Below are 19,995 nucleotides of genomic sequence, written 5' to 3'. Positions count from 1 at the left end.
GAGACAGGCCTTTAATTTAGTGTTGAGATTAGGGTTGTGCCGATGGACGATATCATCGTCCATCGTGATGGCTGACCGACATCACGATGGAGCGCGACCATCGTGATGCCACGCCCCCGTTGCGAGTGCGACACACTAATCCTCTTCTATAGTAGTTAAACTAAAAACTTAGCAGGAATTGCTCTGTAAATCAAATTGAGAATGTAACTAATGCATATAGCCTATGCTATTTTAAATACTGTAGTCTATGCCAGATATAGCCTATATAGCCTACATTTTGAAATCATTTGAGGCTGAAACATCCATATGCATGCGTGTTTATTTTAGCACTTCCGTCAGTGAAACTACACAGCCTATAAAACATTGAAACGATTTTCAGTAAATAATCGTTACCTCAAGAATATAAGAAAATTAAATATTAGTTAGAAAAATATTTTATTCATACTATTTCCCTGCAAAGATGCGTCATTTACCTCTCTGCGCTTTGAGAGGAATGTGGGACACAAGCTGGAAAGACACCTTTTCGAATATCTTCATCTTCATGTGTTCTCCTGATGTTGCAAGGCAACACTTGTTGTAAAAGTTCTGAAGAGCGGATTTTATCTTCCACAAGGGCAAGACATTTAGGCAATGTTTGATTATTCACTGCCAGAGAAAACGAAACTAAAATCACCGCGGCGTGTGTGTGTGTGTGTGTGTGTGTGTGTGTGTGTGTGTGTGTGTGTGTGTGTGTGTGTGTGTGTGTGTGTGTGTGTGTGTGTGTGTGTGTGTGTGTGTGTGTGTGTGTGTGTGTGTGTGTGTGTGTGTGTGTGTGTGTGTGTGTGTGTGTGTGTGTGTGTGTGTGTGTGTGTGTGTGTGTGTGTGTGTGTGTGTGTGTGTGTGTGTGTGTGTGTGTGTGTGTGTGTGTGTGTGTGTGTGTGAAATGCGCTTTTCAAATAGACCGCTATTCTTGACGCGCCTAACCAAGTTTAATAACTAGAACAAACTGTGTTAAATAAAGTTTGAAGTAAAAAGGTATTCGTCCTACAGTGCTTTTTATACTTTACCACAGTAAAGGATGTGAATAGTTAATAGACTTAATTATAAGCAAACGAAAGGAAGAAACGATTATAATCCCTTGCGAAAATGGCGACGTGAGTGAAGATTTAGGAAAAGAAACGAGATGTCCATGTCCATTGGGATAAAATGGACTGGGCCTATTGTTAAATTCACGGAAAATCGAGTGACCAGATCCAGATTGCAAAGCAGAATGAAAAAGTGCTATCTGACCATTATTTTCTTTCTAGGCTAAAAGCTTTGTGCTTCACTCCTGTGGTAGCTAATATTCACGTGCAAGTTGCAACAGCATTCACATAAAAAAATTATTTCGTTATTTTACTAACCCAGTGTTTTGTAAGAGTAGAAAATAGTATTTATGTAAAGAGATATATTTAAAAAAAAAGAGCTCAACTCTTAAGTGGAAGGAACCTATTTTTTTCCCCTCACGTGCAACCTAGCGGATGATTCATTATTTGGGTTAGTAAAAATAACGAAATGATAGTTTTAAGTAGAAAATAGTATTTATGTAAAGAGATATAGTATATTATCTACCTATTTACATAATTACACCCCCCCCCCCCCCCCCCCCCAAACGACGATATCATCGACCATCACGATGTTTTACTGTAAACATCGTCACCTGCCAATTTAGGGGACATCGCCCAACCCTAGTTGAGATGTTCAAGCATGACGGTTGGAGGTTACCACATTATATTACGTTTTATTTATAATTAATTCGAATGTGTTTAACAAATCATTTAATGTAAGAAATTAGGGTTGTGCCGATGGACGATATCATCGTGATGCCACGCCCCCGTTGCGACTCTGTTGTGAGTGCGACGCACACTAATCCTCTTCTATAGTATTAGTTAAACTAAAAACTTAGCAGGGATTGCTCTGTAAATTAATTTGAGAATGTAACTAATGCATATATGCTATTTTAAATACTGTAGTCTATGCCAGATATATGTATAGCCTACATTTTGAAATCATTTGAGGCTGAAACATCCATAAGCATGCGTGTTTATTTTATCACTTCCGTCAGTGAAACAACACAGCCTTTTCACATTTAAACGATTTTCAGTAAATAATGGTTACCTAAAGAATATAAGAAAATTAAATATTAGTTAGAAAAATATTTGATTCATACTATTTCCCCGCAAAGACGTACTCTGCGCTTTGAGAGGAATGGGACAAAAGCTGGATAGACACCTTTCAAATATATATTCGTGTTTTCTCCTGATGTTGCAAGGCAACACTTGTTGTAAAAGGTCTGAAGAGCGGATTTTATCTTCCACAAGGTCAAGACATTTAGGCAATGTTTGATTATTCACAGCCAGAGAAAACGAAACTAAAATCACCGCGGCGTGTGTGTGAAATGCGCTATTCAAATAAACCAAACTTGACGCACATTACCAAGTTTAATAACAAGAACAAACTGTGTTAAATAAAGTTTGAAGTAAAAAGGTATTCGTCCCACAGTTTTTTATTGTACTTTACCACAGTAAAGGATGTGAATAGTTATAATAGACTTAATTATAAGCAAACGAAAGGAAGAAACGTTTATAACGTTAATCCCCTGCGAAAATGGCGACGTCCCCCCCGCTTCCATCAGAAGCTACTGTCAGGCCACATACCTAAGGATAACATCCCGAAGCTAATGAAATATATCTCCTCCTTCTCCCTCGCACACACAAACACACGCGCACGTCTGCGCGCAAGCATTAAAGGAATTTTTCAGCCGCTCCGTATCCAGCTTTACCCACGCTTGAAATTTGACAACTGTCAGCTTAAATGTCAAATTATACTTTTCTCCATGGTGGTATTGAGAGAATTAAGAAAAACTGAAGACTGAAAGTTCGTTAACCTCTTTATGTTGCCATAGTGATGAGTCGTTCATGAACGGTTCCGTCTGTCACGTGAAATCTGATCAAAACATAGAACAGACGATCTGACGGGTTTGAGAAGATCAAATACAGCCCGATACTAAAAAACAGACCCGGCCTCTATTTGAGACCGGCCTTTATTAACCCAAACCTGTCGTCACACCAGGCGTTTACAAGAGACAGGCGTCTATTTGGGACTCGGCTATTATTTGAAGTTTTACGGTATTTACACTAACTCCGCCCACTGACGTCTGGTTAGGCCTGACACAATTATGAAAGACTCTGCATTGTGAACAGTAGCAATAGTGTAGCGATAAAGTTGAATCTAATAAGGCACGTGTCTGAAGGTTTCGACGCAAAGCGACCGGTGTTTGAATCCGCCTTTTGCCCAACTCTATTTACTCACTTTTTCCATCAAATATCAGATCGGAAAGATCAGATCTTTTTTTCTTTTTTCTTTTTATTCTTTTATAAAATGAAGAAAAAAGTGGAATTAAGTGTCAGACGTGTGTTTAATAATAAAGTGTTTAGGGGTAGTTGTTGGGAGGGCTTTATAAGACCACATCCATTTAATTATTTTACTAAAAATAATAATTTACACATTGCATGCCATGTAATGTACAACAACACTGAGGTGCAAATAGTATCTGCCATTATTTATAAGTATAATAAGTGTAAATACTATTGACACTTGTTACAAAGAAAATACTGCTATATTTGTGTAGTGTAAATAGAATCTATTGCTACTTGTACTTAGTGTAAATATCATCTGTCACTATTTGTGCTTATGCCGACTTCACACTGCCCGATTTTAACTCTCCGACAGGTTTTGCGAAATTGCAGACAAATGTCCGAAATCATAGGCAAATCGGTGCTCATAGGCAAATCGGTGCTTCTATCAAAGACGCGATCTGGGAGACGCCCGTGAGATATTTAGCAGGCTACATATCTGGACCTGTCGGCAAATCAAAATCCTGTTGTGTGAAATGTGTTCTGACTGAACCTACAGCCAATGAGAGCGTGAGATACAGGGCAGCGGGAGGTTCAGGGAGGAGTTATAGACCAGAATATCAGTATTTTAATAGATATATTTACAATTCTATCAAACAGAAACAGAGCACAAACATTTGCTTGACCGGCCGCAGCAGCAGCACATTGCAAAACTATTTATTTATTTTTACTATTTATCTCTCTTTGCAGAACACAATCCTTGCTCCCTGTGTCTCCCCAACCATTTCCTCCGCCATAATCTTTTTTCTTTTTCTCCTTTTCGCTGCAAATCAGCGCACAGACTTGGATTTGGATTGCAAGCTTTCTGCAGTTTATCATAATAACAATTCCAGTCTCGCGTGAGAACTCGTGAGACGTACTTTACACAAAAGTCATGCAGTCCTGTCGCCGATCCATCGTGTAGTGTGAACACAGCAGTGACTGAATGCTACCCCAGATAGTCATGCAGTGTGAAAAGAGCAGTGATGCGACGAGTTTGAAAATCGTGCAGTCTGAACTCCTTTAAGTGTTGTCAAGCTATGTTTAACAACGATCTTATTTTACTCGCAATACTTATTATAAAACCCAATAGAAAATCTCTAGGGAACCGGTGTCGAATTAGTCTTCTGGGTTTCGACGTCCTCTCTTCAGCACTCAATTCATTTGATGGCTGGATGGTTGTGGTTTGCTATTGGTCGATATCATGTGAGTGACAGGTTGCCCCGCCCTCGCGCCTGTAAACGCATCATCAGAGAAGAGAAGATATGCTGCAAGAGTTAAGGGGAAGTTTTTTTTGATGGAAGATTATGAAGGCACATGATTAATATCATTCATAATTAATACTGCAATATTGCACAAAAAACTACATTGCAATATACTGCATATTGTTCCAGGTCAATTTTAGTGCTCACGGTGGTGTAGTTAATGAATAGAACATGCCTGGAGCACAATCTCATTGGCCAGAAATTCTCTCTCACACTCAAAGGAGCTATGCAGATGTTGTGCCAATAGAGTCAAGCATCTTGAGATGAACTTAATGTCCCAGACATGTTGGAGAGGGCCATTGACTCTTTGACATTATCTCTTGACCTTGGAAGCGTCCGATCAAGTTCCAAACATATGAATATTATTCCAGTTGATTAAAAACGGATCTGGCACATCCTAAATTGTGTAATGCATGCCAAGGATAATCTCAAAACTGCCTCGGGAAGCGATCATTTGCTCCACGTTCATTATCTTTCTTCCCTTCTTCCGTCTCTCATTGAAGGTTCATTGCATCAGTACAGAGTTCACCCCACGGAAACACGGCGGAGAGAAAGGAGTTCCGTTCCGGATCCAGATCGACACCTTTAAACAAAATGAAAGCGGAGAATACACTGAGCACCTGCACTCCGCCAGCTGCCAGATCAAAGTCTTTAAGGTGACGTCACATGCATGCAAGCATGCATCAAATGCAAGGAAATATATGTTTGGTTAAAGACCTCAGGTTTGAATTCATACCCCCATTATTTTTACTATACTGAATGCTTATGCTGTTAAAAAGCTTGTTTTGAATCACTAATGCGATGCAAGTCTTCAGGAGGCACTAAAGTGTTTCTCATATCTTGCTATGAACAGCCAAAGGGAGCAGACAGAAAACAAAAAACGGACAGAGAGAAGATGGAGAAAAGGTCCGCGCAGGAGAAAGAGAAATATCAGCCCTCTTATGATACCACTATTTTGTCAGAGGCAAGAATATTTAAGTAACGTTTTGTTGGCTTGTTTGTTTTCCTACACAATGATATGACTGATCTTGGATTTCTGTCCCTCCAGAAAAACGCGATTATGCGATCGCATGATTTAGAGTATAATGAGCCAAAGTCCGCATATTTTCAAATACGCCGCACTTTCGCCACATAAATTGCCTATTTCCGCGTGCAAAATATGCAGGGCTAGCATGATTTCATAATCCCCGCATTTTCGTTGGAAAAAAAGTCATATATATTAGCAGAACGTTGAAAATTTTTCGTTTACTTCACACAAGAGCCGCCATTTCCCACTATTGCCAAGGGAACGCTTTAAAGTGACGTAATTACCCGACGCGAACATCATCGAAAAGCTGCAAACCATGTGGTGAAACCATGATAAAGCACGCAAATTCCCATTTTCAAACAAAAATAACAGCAAAAGACCGCGCAAAGCAGTTTCCCGGTGTGTTCCATGAAAGTGGAGGCAAATGATTTCAGCAGTTTGGCGGCTTGACACGCGACTCGACTCGCTGATTCATAACGCTTCGAAGCTTCATGATGCATTATTTTGAAATCTTACGAGTGTCCAACGACACAGAATTTTCATTTTTGGGTGAACTAACCCTTTAAGAGATTGCACTTTGTGCATTGGAAGCACTCAAATGTCTGTTTTGTATAGCTACCTCTGTAAAACTGGAAGTTATTTATTAATTATTTTCAGAAGTTGTAGCATATACCTTTTGTAAAGCTACAGAACTTGTTTGACTCAATGTTTTGTAAATTTGAGCCATGTGTTTATTAAGGTCTTCAATAAAACAAGATGAGAACTTAAATATTCCCAGCACTTTCTGTGATGTAGTGCTTTTTTTTCTCTTTTTCATCAAACCGCAGTTTTTGCAAGTTCCCGCAATTTTATTGCATAAATATCCCGCATTTTCCATTGAATTTATTAAGAAAACGTGTCGCATAATCAAGGCCCGCAATTTTTGCCCGCAACAATCACAAAAAAAGCCGCATTTTTCTGGAAGGACTGGGATTTGCAGCATCGTATGAAAAAGTGTTTGGCTGCTGATTGTAGAAATGGCCTATTCGTAGATGTATTTGTCTCATGTGATTTAATTTAGTCTGATAATAAGGGGTTGCTGAGATAAAGTGAATAGTATTTAGCTGGTCATGTTACTCCTAGCATCTCACCTTATGTCGAATTTAATATCAGAGGCCTAAAATAATCTATGAATGGAGTTTTCATCTCATGTCAAATAGGCTTGCTGCGGTAGTCGGTGTTACACTGTTCGTACACATTACTTGCCCGCCCCGGCATCTCCCCCACTGCCGTTTTGCTGTTTTATAGAAATAAAAATCATTTAGTTCAGTTGGACAATCGACACTACAATTATCAACTGAAAGCGTCTGCTCTGCTCCATATACAGCACGAGCTGCAGAGTCGCAGCAGGAGTCAGGTATCATATGAAGAGATGACTGACAGGACGATGGACACAGGATTTGGTGCGTAACAGATCCTGAGCGTAATTGACAAATCTCTTATTCTGTAAAATGTGCGGTCAGTACCGCCGCTCCCTATACACGGAGTACGTGAATTCGAAGCGATTTCAATACAGCGCATTTTGATAGCGGCTCCTTGATGCACGCAAATTATATACAATAGCTCCTCCCCCTAATCTCCCGGTGTAATCGGTAATACCGGTTTATTTACCAATGTGAAAATGTCATCACTGTGACATTCCAAATGTCAAAGTACATAATTTAAAATATAGTTTAAATGCTATTAATTTCTATAGGATCGAAACTTTTAAGCAAGAAGCAAATCACGGATCATGTCTGTGGCGCATAAATCGGCTTTTTAAAAAGAAAAAAGGGACGAGCCCTTTTAAAATGTTTTTCCTAAACTTCCCGTTTCAGTAGCAAGACCAAAACACAAACTTTTTTTAGGGTATTTAATAAAAAATGTCAAAAAGACTCTGCACTTTTAACTTGATTCAAATAAATGTGTCTGTTTGACTAATGTGTTCACTTGTGTGCGTAGACGCGATTGGAGCCTGTGATTGAGGAGGCTGTGGAACATGAGCTAAAGAAATCCAGCAAGCGGACACTTCCTGCAGACTGTGGAGATTCCATCGCCAAAAGCAAGAGAGGAAGTGTAAGCACCCGCTCACCTCTGCTGTTCAGTTCACTCATTCCAGACTCCAAAACATTGTCCATATTTGTTTGTAGATCAGTCTCCTCCTTCAGTGTGTGCCTGGTTGCCTAATAGTCGACCAAAAGTTAGTTGATGAGTGGGGTTTGTTCACTGAAAAAATACTCAGCCTGTAACGGACAAATCGTTCACGCGTCCGGTCAATGAGGGAAATATGTCGGGCAGGAAATTCAAAGTGTAGGGTCATTTTGAGAGGGTAAAGGATGACCACAAAAAGGTGACGTGCAAACACCTTTAGCCACTTTACATGGCCGCTCACTCTAATGTTAACCTAGGGTGCGTCTCAGTCCGCTCCCTAGTTCAGTAGTCAGGGCGAGGGTTGGGTATCTTTTGAATTTATAACTATTCTGATTCCGCTTATCGATTCCTAATTTAGATTCCAATAAGTAAAAAAAAAAACGTAGATCTCATTCACATTTATTCTAAGTCTCATTGCCAAACATTTAATTGTTGCTGAATACCATGAACAAAAATCAACAGGCTAAAGAACACTTACACAAGGAACTTTTGCCTATGGTTTAACAATGGCATAAACAACGAGCCAACTAATATACATTTCAAGCATTATTAAAGACAAGTAAACACTTAAAAAATTACAAATAAACAAATTAGCAATCGCACAAATAAATACAACTGAACAAAGATTGAAATGAACTGTATTTTAAGATTTTCAGGTACAGAAACTGTAATCAAATGTAAAATAACACTGCACTTTATAAATAAAATATACATTACAAATATAGTTATTCAGTCAAGAACAGCGGGTGAATTTTCTTTTGTCTTTTGTAGTTTTATTAACGTTCTTATAGAGACGGCAGCAGGTTTATTAGGCTGCTGTCACTTTAACCCCTTCAGCCCTCCACCGACCCACCCGTGGGTCCAATATTGCATCATCATAATCATTTTTAAAAAAAGCGATAAGTTGTGCAGCACAAAGCTAGACATATATGGTATTGTTTGAAAGATTCGAACCTCAGATTTCTTGATAACCCAATCACTTTTGCATTTATGTTACATAGAAAAAGATCATACGGTCTGAATTTGACCCTCCCGCAATGACCCCCCCTTGAGAAAATCATATGAATAATATTAAATTTAATATTTATATCACACAAACTCACCAAAAATAGACAAGTCATATATCAAATCGAAAGCTCTTACCTTCAAGAATATCACTGTGCAGTTTATTTCACCGATCCAACACTTTACAGTAACGTTATTATCAAAAGAATCACCAAGATAGAAATGACTCCTTTGAACAAGCAAACACAATGAGTCATATTCCTGTTCGGATCACTACTGCCTTGTGTAGCTACTACCCTCAAACGCTATATCAGCTCGTTCCTTAGGTTGTTTGCTTCAAAATGAGACCATTTTCACATTTTCCCAAACCACACTGTAATATGTCACCGATGTCCAGATCAAAACATGTGATGCAGACAAATGCTCTTATTATCCTTAGTTTTGATCGTCTTTGTTAGCCGCGATTTTTGATGACGTCATCACGTATTGCGTCATACGCCAAAAAAGCTGAGTATCTCAGCTCTGTATAGACCATGTCGATCATGCTTCTAGACCAATCAGAGCCCGAGATCTCCCTTTACAAAGTTGTGCCTTCTTTTCGATTCCCCAGCGGCAGGTTTAAATCAATGCAGATGAGGAGGAGTTATTAGATAGTTTGCACAGATTAATCTCAGTAACTTTTTTTGGGATGGAGATATCAAGAAAAAAAATGTCCCCCTGTTTTCTGACACCTAGTGGAATCAACAGAAACTTTCTGAAGGGAAAAAGACCAAACAGATAAAAAATGATAGATTTTCAAATAACAAATTAATTAAAAAATAAATCAAAATATGACTTTTTATATATGTTTGTCATAAAATTGTGAATACATACAATATAATTTATGCAATATTCCACCACGGTGTTAAAATTGAGTGTTTTCTGTTTATCAGTTTACTCCATTGTATGTGGGTAGGGCGCTCCTTTAAATTCAGATATGCCTAATCCTCTAAAAAATTCTAGGTAACACTTTACAATAAGGTTCATTAGTTAACATTTGTTAACTGCATTAGTTAACTTATTTATCTTATTTAACTTGTTTATTTATTAATCTTTGTTAATGTTAATTTCAACATTTACTAATGCATTATTAAAATCTTGTTAACATTAGTTAATGCACTGTGAACTAACATGAACAAATCATGAACAGCTGGATTTTTATGAAATAACGTTAACAAAGATGAACTTACTGAACAGAGGTGTTGTTCATGGTTAGTTCATGTTAACTAATGCATTAACTAATGTTAACTAATACAACCTTATTGTAAAGTGTTACCAAATTCTAAATATGCTGCAGAGCTGAAGTGAGCTGCACAGATCCAATATACTCTTACACGTGCTTTCTTTCTCAACTGTGTCTGTGCAAAGATACACGGAAGAGAACTTAGTTCAGTTCAGACCGTGTCAAAAATATCTGTTCTCTCACGGTGTTAGCCTGTGACTACGCATGGACTGAGTACACACACACATCACACACACACATACACAGACGCCATGTTAACACGGTCTGTTTGCCGACACTAGCAATCATGTATACACAGGTCTGTGTAGCGTTTGAGTGTATTGTGTGTTTAATATTCCGGAGCGTTGCTGTGTATTATGTTCTATTAAGTCTATGTACAGTTACGTGGTTTGTGTCTTATGCGTCTAAGAATATGAATCAACAGAACAACAACATATTGTAGCATAACAGAATCGTTTAACTTTTCATTACTAATAGAAATGATCACATCATCATGTTCATCTGGTCCATATCGTTTGGCTTACTATATATGCAGATCAGATCTTTGCATTTAGCAAAGTTCTTATTGTGGGACCATGTAGCACCAATAAATCACCCTCAAAACGTACTTTTCCTCACTTCTGTCTTCCATCCACCGGTGCAATCTTAACAAAGACGTTGTCATGTCACCATCAGTGTCGCAATGTGTATTGGGCCAGGGTCTCTACTGAACTTATCAGTGCTCAAATTCGTCTACACTCTATACTGATTCACGACCTAGGGAGCTGATTGAGACGCTCCCCTAGATAAATGTGCACTATTTTTAGATGCATAATCAAGTGTCTGGGCAGAGTGTGGAAGGTAAATTAGTACCACACTTACTGCTTGATGTTAACCTTAACGTGCATTTCTCTCTTGATATACTATGGAGACGAGCGTTATCAACTTTATCTTTGCAGCCGACACCGATTAAAAACACTAGTTTATTAATAAATTATTAAAATGTTCAGAAGGTCTCCTTTCTGTTTTGTCTGACACATTCATACTTTTTTAGTGGTGCGCTGCTGCAAGCTTTATGTATGCGCTAAATTTATATTTCAAAGGCTCAATGTTACATATAATATATAATATTACATATAAATTAATAGTATAAACATGAAATGGCCTAAAAGCCTAATGGTTTAAAGGTCCTATGGCATGGCATTTTTCTATTATTTATTAATGTTTCCTGTGGTGTACTTATATTGTTAGTATGATTTTTACATCAAAAATGACATAATTTTGAAATAAAAGGCATTTTTTTCTATACTGTTATTACCCCTCTGGCTGAATGCCCTGTTTCAAGGGGCGTGTCTGCTGTGAGACTTCAGTGAAAACGCCCACTGTTGTGATTGGCTGACATCTTTGCATTCGAAATGAGTGTTAGTGTTCTTTGATCGCTCTTTGTAGTTTAATCACTTAAAAAACGGATTTGTTTCATGCTACTAACAGAAACGATCGTTTTAGTCACTGGCTTGATTCACTGATGCATTACGCTTAGTGCATCAAGACGGCGATCATTAAACAATCTAGAAAGAAAGTCCGAGTGAACTTGAATGATTAGCTACACATCAGAAATCACTGATCACAGATCAGGCATTAATGAACACTGTTACTCACTGTTTGTCGCGGTGCTGTCTAATCCATATCGTAAAGTCTGCTTGTAAAGCCTGTGCTGACATCGCGACTGATAAACTGAATCCATTTTCTCTGAATGCTCTGGACGGGCTAAGGGGAGGTAACCTTTCCTGTTATGATGTCATAACAGGAAAATTCAAGATCAGCTCGTCTGAGCTCCACCAGTCGACTAGAAAAAATGTTTTGTCGGGGAAAGCCCTAGCCAGATTATACATAAGTCTGACATTAGATCTCCACACTAACACTTTTATTCAGCATCACTTCTGACTTCTCGCATATCTCTCTTTCTCCCATTGTAGTGCTCTCCATGGCCAGATAATGCGTACGTCAACCCCAATACAGCAGCTACACCCACCTTCACCTCCAGCACAAACTCCTACAGCACTAGCAGCACAGTACCAGACAGGTGACGCACCCATGAAGCATCTCTGTTTGCCTTACTGTGTCCCCTTAACCACACGCATGCATTGGCTAATGCTTTTACTTTTGTTTTTAGTGAGTCATCTTCACCTAACCACCAAGGGGATCTTGGGTGCCTCATATCTGTGGAGGTTAGTATATGCTTGTATGTCATATTTTTAATATTTTGCTTTTGAAGATGCACATTGTTGCATCTTGTCAGAGCTAAATCAGCTTTTATTAGGCTACTGATATAACTGAAGGTTTAGGGCCAGATTACTAAACTGGGAAAATTAGCGTGAGAACGCAATCCCATAAAAGCGAATCAAGAAACGCAAAAGAGGGTTAGCTGTTAGTAAATCTGGCCCTAAATCTCATATGGATGTACATCATTGTAAAAAAAAAAAAAAAAAAATCTAAAGTACTATATATTTCATTGTATATGAAACATTTTTTGAGGGTGGGGGGATTTTAAAGGTGCTGGATGTAAGTTTTTGACTGTACTAAAACATAAAAATACCATAATATGCTGAGTTCACATACTCGTTTCTCCGAAAAACAACACTAGAGCCAGTTATTCTACTTTGAAATGTGCGCTCCGTGTCAGATTGTCTGTTTTTGTTTTGGTCTGTGTGATAACGCATGTTGCCAGTTTACCCAATAGTATTTCGACACCACAGGTTGCCAGTTGGCAGAAAACACAGTTTATTGCTACCAGCGGACAAACTGGGTCAGAGATTGCATATTCTACCCGACCTAAAAAGCCTCAGCATCCATTTAAGAATCTCTATGAACGGAAGCCAGTTAAAACGCGGATAAATCTAGGGATGCACCGATATGAAAATTTTGGCCGATACCGATAATTCTTTATATTTGAAAGCCGATAACTGATATATTGGCCGATAAATCTAAATACAAATTTTAATAAACTTTGAGAGCCTGATTACAAAAACAAAAGGCTCACCATTAAAAGCCATGTCCCAAACACTTCAACATAAATCAAACCTATACAGTACAGTAGCCTATTTGAACCAGTGTAAGATTGCTTACCTTTTCAAATTAATTTTACACTCCTATGGCCAACTTACTTTATTTAAAAAAAAAAAATGGTAACACTTTACAATAAGGTTTAATTTTGTTAGCATTAGTTAACCAACAATGAATGAACAATACTTCAACAGGATTTATTAATCTTAGTGCATATTAATCTAAACATTTTCAGATCCAAAGTTGTGTCTGTTAACATTTGGTAATGCACTGTGAATGGACTGTTAATAAACACAAACATTTTATTACTAACATTAACAAAGGTTATTGTTCTCTGTTTGTTCGTGTTAGTTAATGCATTAACAAATGAGATCTTATTTGTAAAATGTTACCAAAAATTCTATTGCCTAAAAAAAAATATATATATATATAATAATATACCTAAATAATGCCAAAAAGTTATTGAACAGCATTGCTTTGGCTGCATAATGTGAAGCTGGACAGAATGAACGAATAACCGTAAACTGAAGCGCTTAGAAGTTTAATTAACAACTAAACGCATCGTTATATGAGAACAATCAGATAGTTATACAAAATAAATATAATATTACAACTTATATTAGCACAAAATCACGCATAGGTGAAGGCCTATAACTCCTGTGGATGCCCTTCCCCTGTTTGAGAGCGCGCGTTGAAACTGAAGATGATCACCGGTACAATGAAGCACTGCGGGTTATTGACTTAACGAAATGCATCCTATATGACATTAATCAGATGTTTATACTACCAAAACGTAATATTACGACTTACATATGCTTAAAATGACGCGAATGCACAAGCGAACTTGACTGTGCTGGTCAGAATGCGTTGTGGACGCTTCCCACAACAGCGTGTTGAAACACAACAACTAAACCCAGAGAATTCACTACGTTTTATAACAAAAATATTCTCATTCCAGTGTTATGTATAGGACAGTCCCAGTAGTTATTAATGCTGTGCATTTCTGTTTGAAAGGTGCGCGCTGAAGCTAAAGACCGGTATGAAGTGCTTTACTGCATCGTTAATTAACCAAATGCATCCTATATGAGATTATATACACAGAATAATTAATATAATATTACAACTTACAATGGCACAAAAGGCTGTGAATGCACAAGCGCACTTGACTGTGCTTGTCATGAAGGTGTAACTCCGTGGGTGTGCTCTTCCCTCAACAAACGCGCTGAAACACAACGTTCTTTTACAGCCATATTCTCATTATCATTTTATGTCGATTATATGTTAGACTTGCGCCGCACATGTTGCACATAACTGTATTTTCCTTTTAGAAGTGATTCCAATTATATTTAGAGCAATTCAAAACCCATCATGGTGGACAGCGCGTCTGTCTCAGCTGAAGGAAATAATAAATTATCTATCGGCTTGACTATATCGGTCAAATTTTCTTATCGGGCCGATAACATAAAAAAAAAAAAATTATCGGCCGTTAACGATATGTTGCTGATATATCGTGCATCCCTAGATAAATCAGTTCTCCTTACAATGTGTGAGTCTCCTCGCCTTCCATTGTCAATTGTGCTCGTTCCTGTTGCGTGTCCTCAAACTGGCAACCCGCGTGAGCGTCGAGTCTGAGGAGGGGCGGGGCAAACAATATTTTGAATTTGGACTGCAGTACCCATTTCAACCACTAGCTGTCATTCTTACACACAGCACCTTTAACGGTGTATGCAGTGGTTGAAATGAGTACTGCAGTCCAAATTCAAAATATTGGAGAGAGTTGTTTCCCCCGCCCCTCCTCCTCAGACTTGAGGACATGAAACAGGAGCGAGCGCAATTGACAATGAAAGCCACACTGTAAGTTTAGTTGATTTATCCGTGTTTTAATGTGCTTCTGTTCATAGAGATTTTTAGATGGATGCTGAGGCTTTTTATGTCGGGTAGAATCTGTGATCACCGACCCAATTTGTTCTAGGGCTGTAATCAACCAAAGAAAATCTTGGTCGACTGAAGTCCTGAAATTTTCGACTAAAAATCGACTAAAAATGACGTTAGGAAAAAAAAGTTAAATTAATTAGCTGCGCACTGTGCGCAGTACTTGGTAGCCTTGTTGTCTGCATAAATTAATTATAAATAAACATAAAAAACTAGTAGGCTATTTGCAGTATATTAAATAGTTTTTGAGCTGATTATTTTGCACTGAAATGAGTCTGACACACGAGTCTGTCGGCTCTGACAGCATTGCATCACGTGCACGGCACCTGCACAATATCATAGCCTATGATTTCCCAAAATATAGTACTATTGTCAACTAGATATCATCACAAGAACTTTTGAGGAATATGCAACATAATTTAGACAATTGTTTTTGTCATATGTATTATAATAACTGACAGACAGTATAATTTCAGCCGCTCTGTGCAGCTCGAACAGGAGCTCAGCTCAGCTTCGCGGCTCAGACACGAATAGACTATTAACTTAAAGCTTTTACTCTTAAACACAAAAGGCACGTCCACTTTAATAAAAAAATGAATATTTATTAAACAAGCCAGATCAAGAGCAGAAAAAACGCTCTCACAATTAAATAAATAATATAAGTTACAGAAAATTAGCCTTCTTCTATCTGTCTCTCTTCTCCAGTGGGTTGGGCCAATCCAAAAGTGAAAACAATGGGGGTGTTTTGAAGACAGTCTGTTACCTGTGAAACAGGGGTGCTCTGAAAACACCCCCATTAGCAATTAGTGCTTTCCACCTGATGAAATGAACGCGGCGCGGCAAAACTGATGAAATGAACGCGGCAAAACTGATGAAATGAACGCGGCAAAACGGACAGTACAGATCCACTTTTGCGGCACGACTGAAGCGTGGTGTTGTGACGCTTCCCCTCATGTGTATGTTGATGGGCGTTCCTCAAGTTTACCGCTATGGGTGTGCGTTTGAGCCAGCGGGGAATGAAAAAAAAGGACCGGCGAGAGACTTCTCTTCGCCAGTTGGTTGGGCCAATCCAAAAGAAGTGAAAACAATGGGGGTGTTCTGAAGGCAGACTGATACCTGTGAAACAGGGATGCGCTGAAAACACCCCCATTAGCAATTAGTGCTTTCCACCTGATGAAATGAACGCGGCGCAGCAAAACTGATTAAATGAACGCGGCAAAAACTAATTAAATGAACGCTGCAAAAAATCGACCAATCAAAATTTTGGTCGAGCCAGAACGTATCGACCAATAATCGACTAATCGACTGGGAGATTACAGCCCTAATTTGTTCGCTGGCTTATATGGTTGCAATACAATGTTTTTTCTGCCAACTGGCAACCTGTGGTGTCGAAATACTATTGCGTAAACTTGCAACGTGCGTTATCACACAGACCAAAACAAAAACAGACATACCGACTCGGAACGCACATTTCAAAGTAGAATAACTGGCTCTAGCGTTGCTTTTCTGAGAAACAAGTAGGTGAATTTAGCAAGTTTCCTACATATCTGCAAAAAACTTACATACAGCACCTTTAAATTGATGAAAATAATTAAATTATTAAATGAAAATAATTAAATCTGTGAACTCTCTGCAGTCTCTGAGTCCCACAACCTCTATACAAGACACACAGAAGTGGCTCCTTAAGAACAGATTCAACTCATACAGTCGCATTTTCACCCATTTCTCAGGTATTTACACATTCACATGACCAGTTTTTAGTGAAAAAATTAAGCTACACTAGGGCTGGGTAAAAATACCTGTTTCTTATTAGTCTTCATTTGAATGATCCTCATATCGATTCTTAGTTGTGCTGCACATAAAAACAAGCATACAGTGTTTTTCCTGATTCACAAACAAATGACTCTTATGAATTGGATCTTTCAATGAACGGTTCAAAAAGACGACTTCCCAGTCTGAAACACTTGCCAGTATAATTAACAGAGAGTGTCTTTCAAACGGAAGCGAAATGGACAATACAAGAAGAATCAGAATTTAGTGGGAATCGGGAATCTAATCACAGTATAATCTGTGTTGATACCCAGCCCTAGCAGACACTCAACATTAAACTAAACTAGTTAATTTTGAGACGGATTTAATATAAGTGTTTTTTACGTCTTAGGTTCTGATCTACTGAAATTAACTCGTGAGGATTTAGTCCAAATTTGTGGTGCGGCCGATGGAATCAGACTCTACAATGCACTTAAATCACGGTAGGATAAACAAAAGTTGATGTTAAATCTAATTGATGTGTTTTCTGACCCTTATGAGAGAGTGAACTGAAGGATTCTGTGTTTGTGTTGCTCTACAGAGCAGTGCGTCCCCGACTCACGGTCTATGTGTCTCTGGAGGCGTCTCAGAGCGAAAGCCCTCTGCTGGAGAAACGTGGCCACAGCAAAAACGGCGAACACCGCAGTCCCACATCCATGCCTGGTATATCGATGTCAATTGTAGAAACACATCCGTTCCTAACATGCCACAATCGCTGCGCATCTGTTGTTTTGCAACATGCAGTGCAGCATCATTCAGCAACACAGAATTACTTGATATATAATAATAAACTTTCAACAAAGTACTATCATTTGTGAACCAAAATATGTTCACTATATAACACATGATGTGAAAACCAGAAGCTGAATGACTATATAAAACTCACAGGGTTTTGTTTTTACGATTGGTGACATAAAATGGCATTCATATCAATGAACCTTTTTCTAATGTTTACTGAATTTTAGTGAGGAAGTTATATTACAGTATTTGAACATTGTTGGACAGACATGAGACAAACTAGCGTTCTTTCTTAAGGAATGAATACATTTATTAGCAAGAATGCATTAAATTAGTCCGTTTCCACCCAAATATTGAGCAGCACGACTGTTTTCAACATTGATAATAATCATAAATGTTTCTTGAGCAGCAAATCATCATATCAGAATGATTTCTGAAGGATCATGTGACTCTAAAGACTGGAGTAATGACCCTGAAAGTTCCGCTTTACATCACAGGAATACATTACATTTAGTTATTTTTATTCAAAAGTTATTTTAAATTATAAAAACATTTCACAATATTACCGTTTCACTGTATTTTTTAATTAAATAAATACACGTACTGTACACGTAAATACAATAAGCACATATTGTATTGTTAGCACTAAATAAATCAAGAATAGCACTTATCATTCTATTCATTTTCTGTCTGTCTGTCTAATTTATTGAAATAAATACAAAATTCTGCCCTGTGTGTTCTGTACTAGATTAACTGAGACTTGTTACAGCACTTGCATATTGTTGCCCTTGACTGTTCTAGTTTCTTCTATTGCTCTCATTTGTAAGTCTCTTTGGATAAAAGCGTCTGCTAAATGACTAAATGTAACTTGACGGCAACAAGACCACAACTCAAAGCCGACACCGTTCTCTCTGTAGCCACTTCTAATAACAGACTTACAGAGCACAGTTTAACCTCTCTGGTCAGACCGTGAACTCATTTACCAAGAAAATAATCAGGTTACCCAAGTCTAAAAGTATGAATTCTACAGAACGATGTTTTGTTGATTGGAAAAATACTATTACTACTATTCTATCACACAATGCATCACAGCCTAATGTAAAATTGTACAGTGTCCTTGTAATACAGGACCTGTCTGTACTTACTATAGTAATAATAAGTTAATTATACAAGCAACTAAACCAAACTTTACTCTAAGTATAGTAAGTACATGTTAATTCATATTATTCTGTACTTGATTGTATAATTACACCTTTACAAGGACACCTTAAAATTGCTAATCCTGTTTGTCTTTTATGAGCGAGGTCCGGTATGCTTTTGGTTCTGCAGATGTAATGTTTGTGTTTAGGTTTTCTCCTGTGAAATGGTTTTAAAGTGTGTCTGTGTTTGTTTAGTTTACCACGCTCTTTACCTTGAGGAGATGACCGCTTGTGAGCTTACTAAGAAAATCTCCAGTGTCTTGGCGCTGCCGATGGTCCACATCAACCAAGTCTACAAACAGGGTCCCACAGGGATACACATACTGCTCAGTGACCAGGTAAACACAGAAACAATCTCTTCTCTCTCCGTTATCAGCTGCTGCTGCTGCTAGTAACTTGGCCAACCATGGCTGCTCATTTGAATAATGTTTTGCATCATGCCACGGATAAAACACACTTCATTGTGGACTTTTGTTCTGTTATCATTTGCCATCAATAAATGGGTCACGCCGGTGAGAAACATCATGTGACTGATTTGTCTAGTGAATGGAAACATAGTGTGTATGAAACAATAGAAAGTTTATATACATTTGTAAATTGTTTTTGATAGAAATCTATTCTGCTCACCAAGGTTGCATTTATTTGATCAAAAATACAGTAAAAGATTGTGATATTGTGAAATTATTATTACAATTTTAAATAACTGTTTTCTATTTGAATATATTGTAAAAATGTAAGTAATTCCTGTGATCAAAGCTTAATTTTGAGACTGCTCCAGAAACTATATATATATATATATATATATATATATATATATATATATATATATATATATATATATATATATATATATATATATATATATATATATATATATATATATATATATATATATATATATATATATATATATATATATATATATTACTTTTATATTAAAATATAAAATAGTAGCTGTCAATGTTACTGCACACATATACATTTATACACATATAAATTAATAAGTAATATACTTATTATGATATATATATATATATATATATATATATATATATAATTATTATTATTTATTAATGTATGTGTGTGTGTGTGTATATATATATATATATATATA

At 37.5% G+C, this 19,995-nt stretch overlaps 1 protein-coding gene across 3 annotated transcripts in view; it reads left to right on the top strand.

Moving 5' to 3' along the window:
* Positions 1 to 19,995, top strand: part of ubp1 (upstream binding protein 1) — a 47,555-nt gene that overhangs the window by 25,004 nt on the left and 2,556 nt on the right. For all 3 annotated transcript variants that reach the window (XM_079829235.1, XM_079829237.1, XM_079829236.1), the window contains exons 6-14: positions 5,182 to 5,334; positions 5,532 to 5,642; positions 7,686 to 7,799; positions 12,117 to 12,223; positions 12,314 to 12,368; positions 16,772 to 16,865; positions 17,297 to 17,387; positions 17,486 to 17,607; positions 19,077 to 19,219. In XM_079829235.1, the coding sequence (XP_079685361.1) occupies positions 5,182 to 5,334; positions 5,532 to 5,642; positions 7,686 to 7,799; positions 12,117 to 12,223; positions 12,314 to 12,368; positions 16,772 to 16,865; positions 17,297 to 17,387; positions 17,486 to 17,607; positions 19,077 to 19,219 (990 nt within the window). The remainder of the gene's footprint in view (positions 1 to 5,181; positions 5,335 to 5,531; positions 5,643 to 7,685; positions 7,800 to 12,116; positions 12,224 to 12,313; positions 12,369 to 16,771; positions 16,866 to 17,296; positions 17,388 to 17,485; positions 17,608 to 19,076; positions 19,220 to 19,995) is intronic.

Source organism: Gobio gobio (assembly GCF_949357685.1).
Source record: "Gobio gobio genome assembly, chromosome: 11".
In the NCBI taxonomy this organism is placed as follows: domain Eukaryota; kingdom Metazoa; phylum Chordata; class Actinopteri; order Cypriniformes; family Gobionidae; genus Gobio; species Gobio gobio.
Note: the sequence above shows the minus strand (reverse complement) of the source record. Positions and strands in the feature narration are given on the sequence as shown.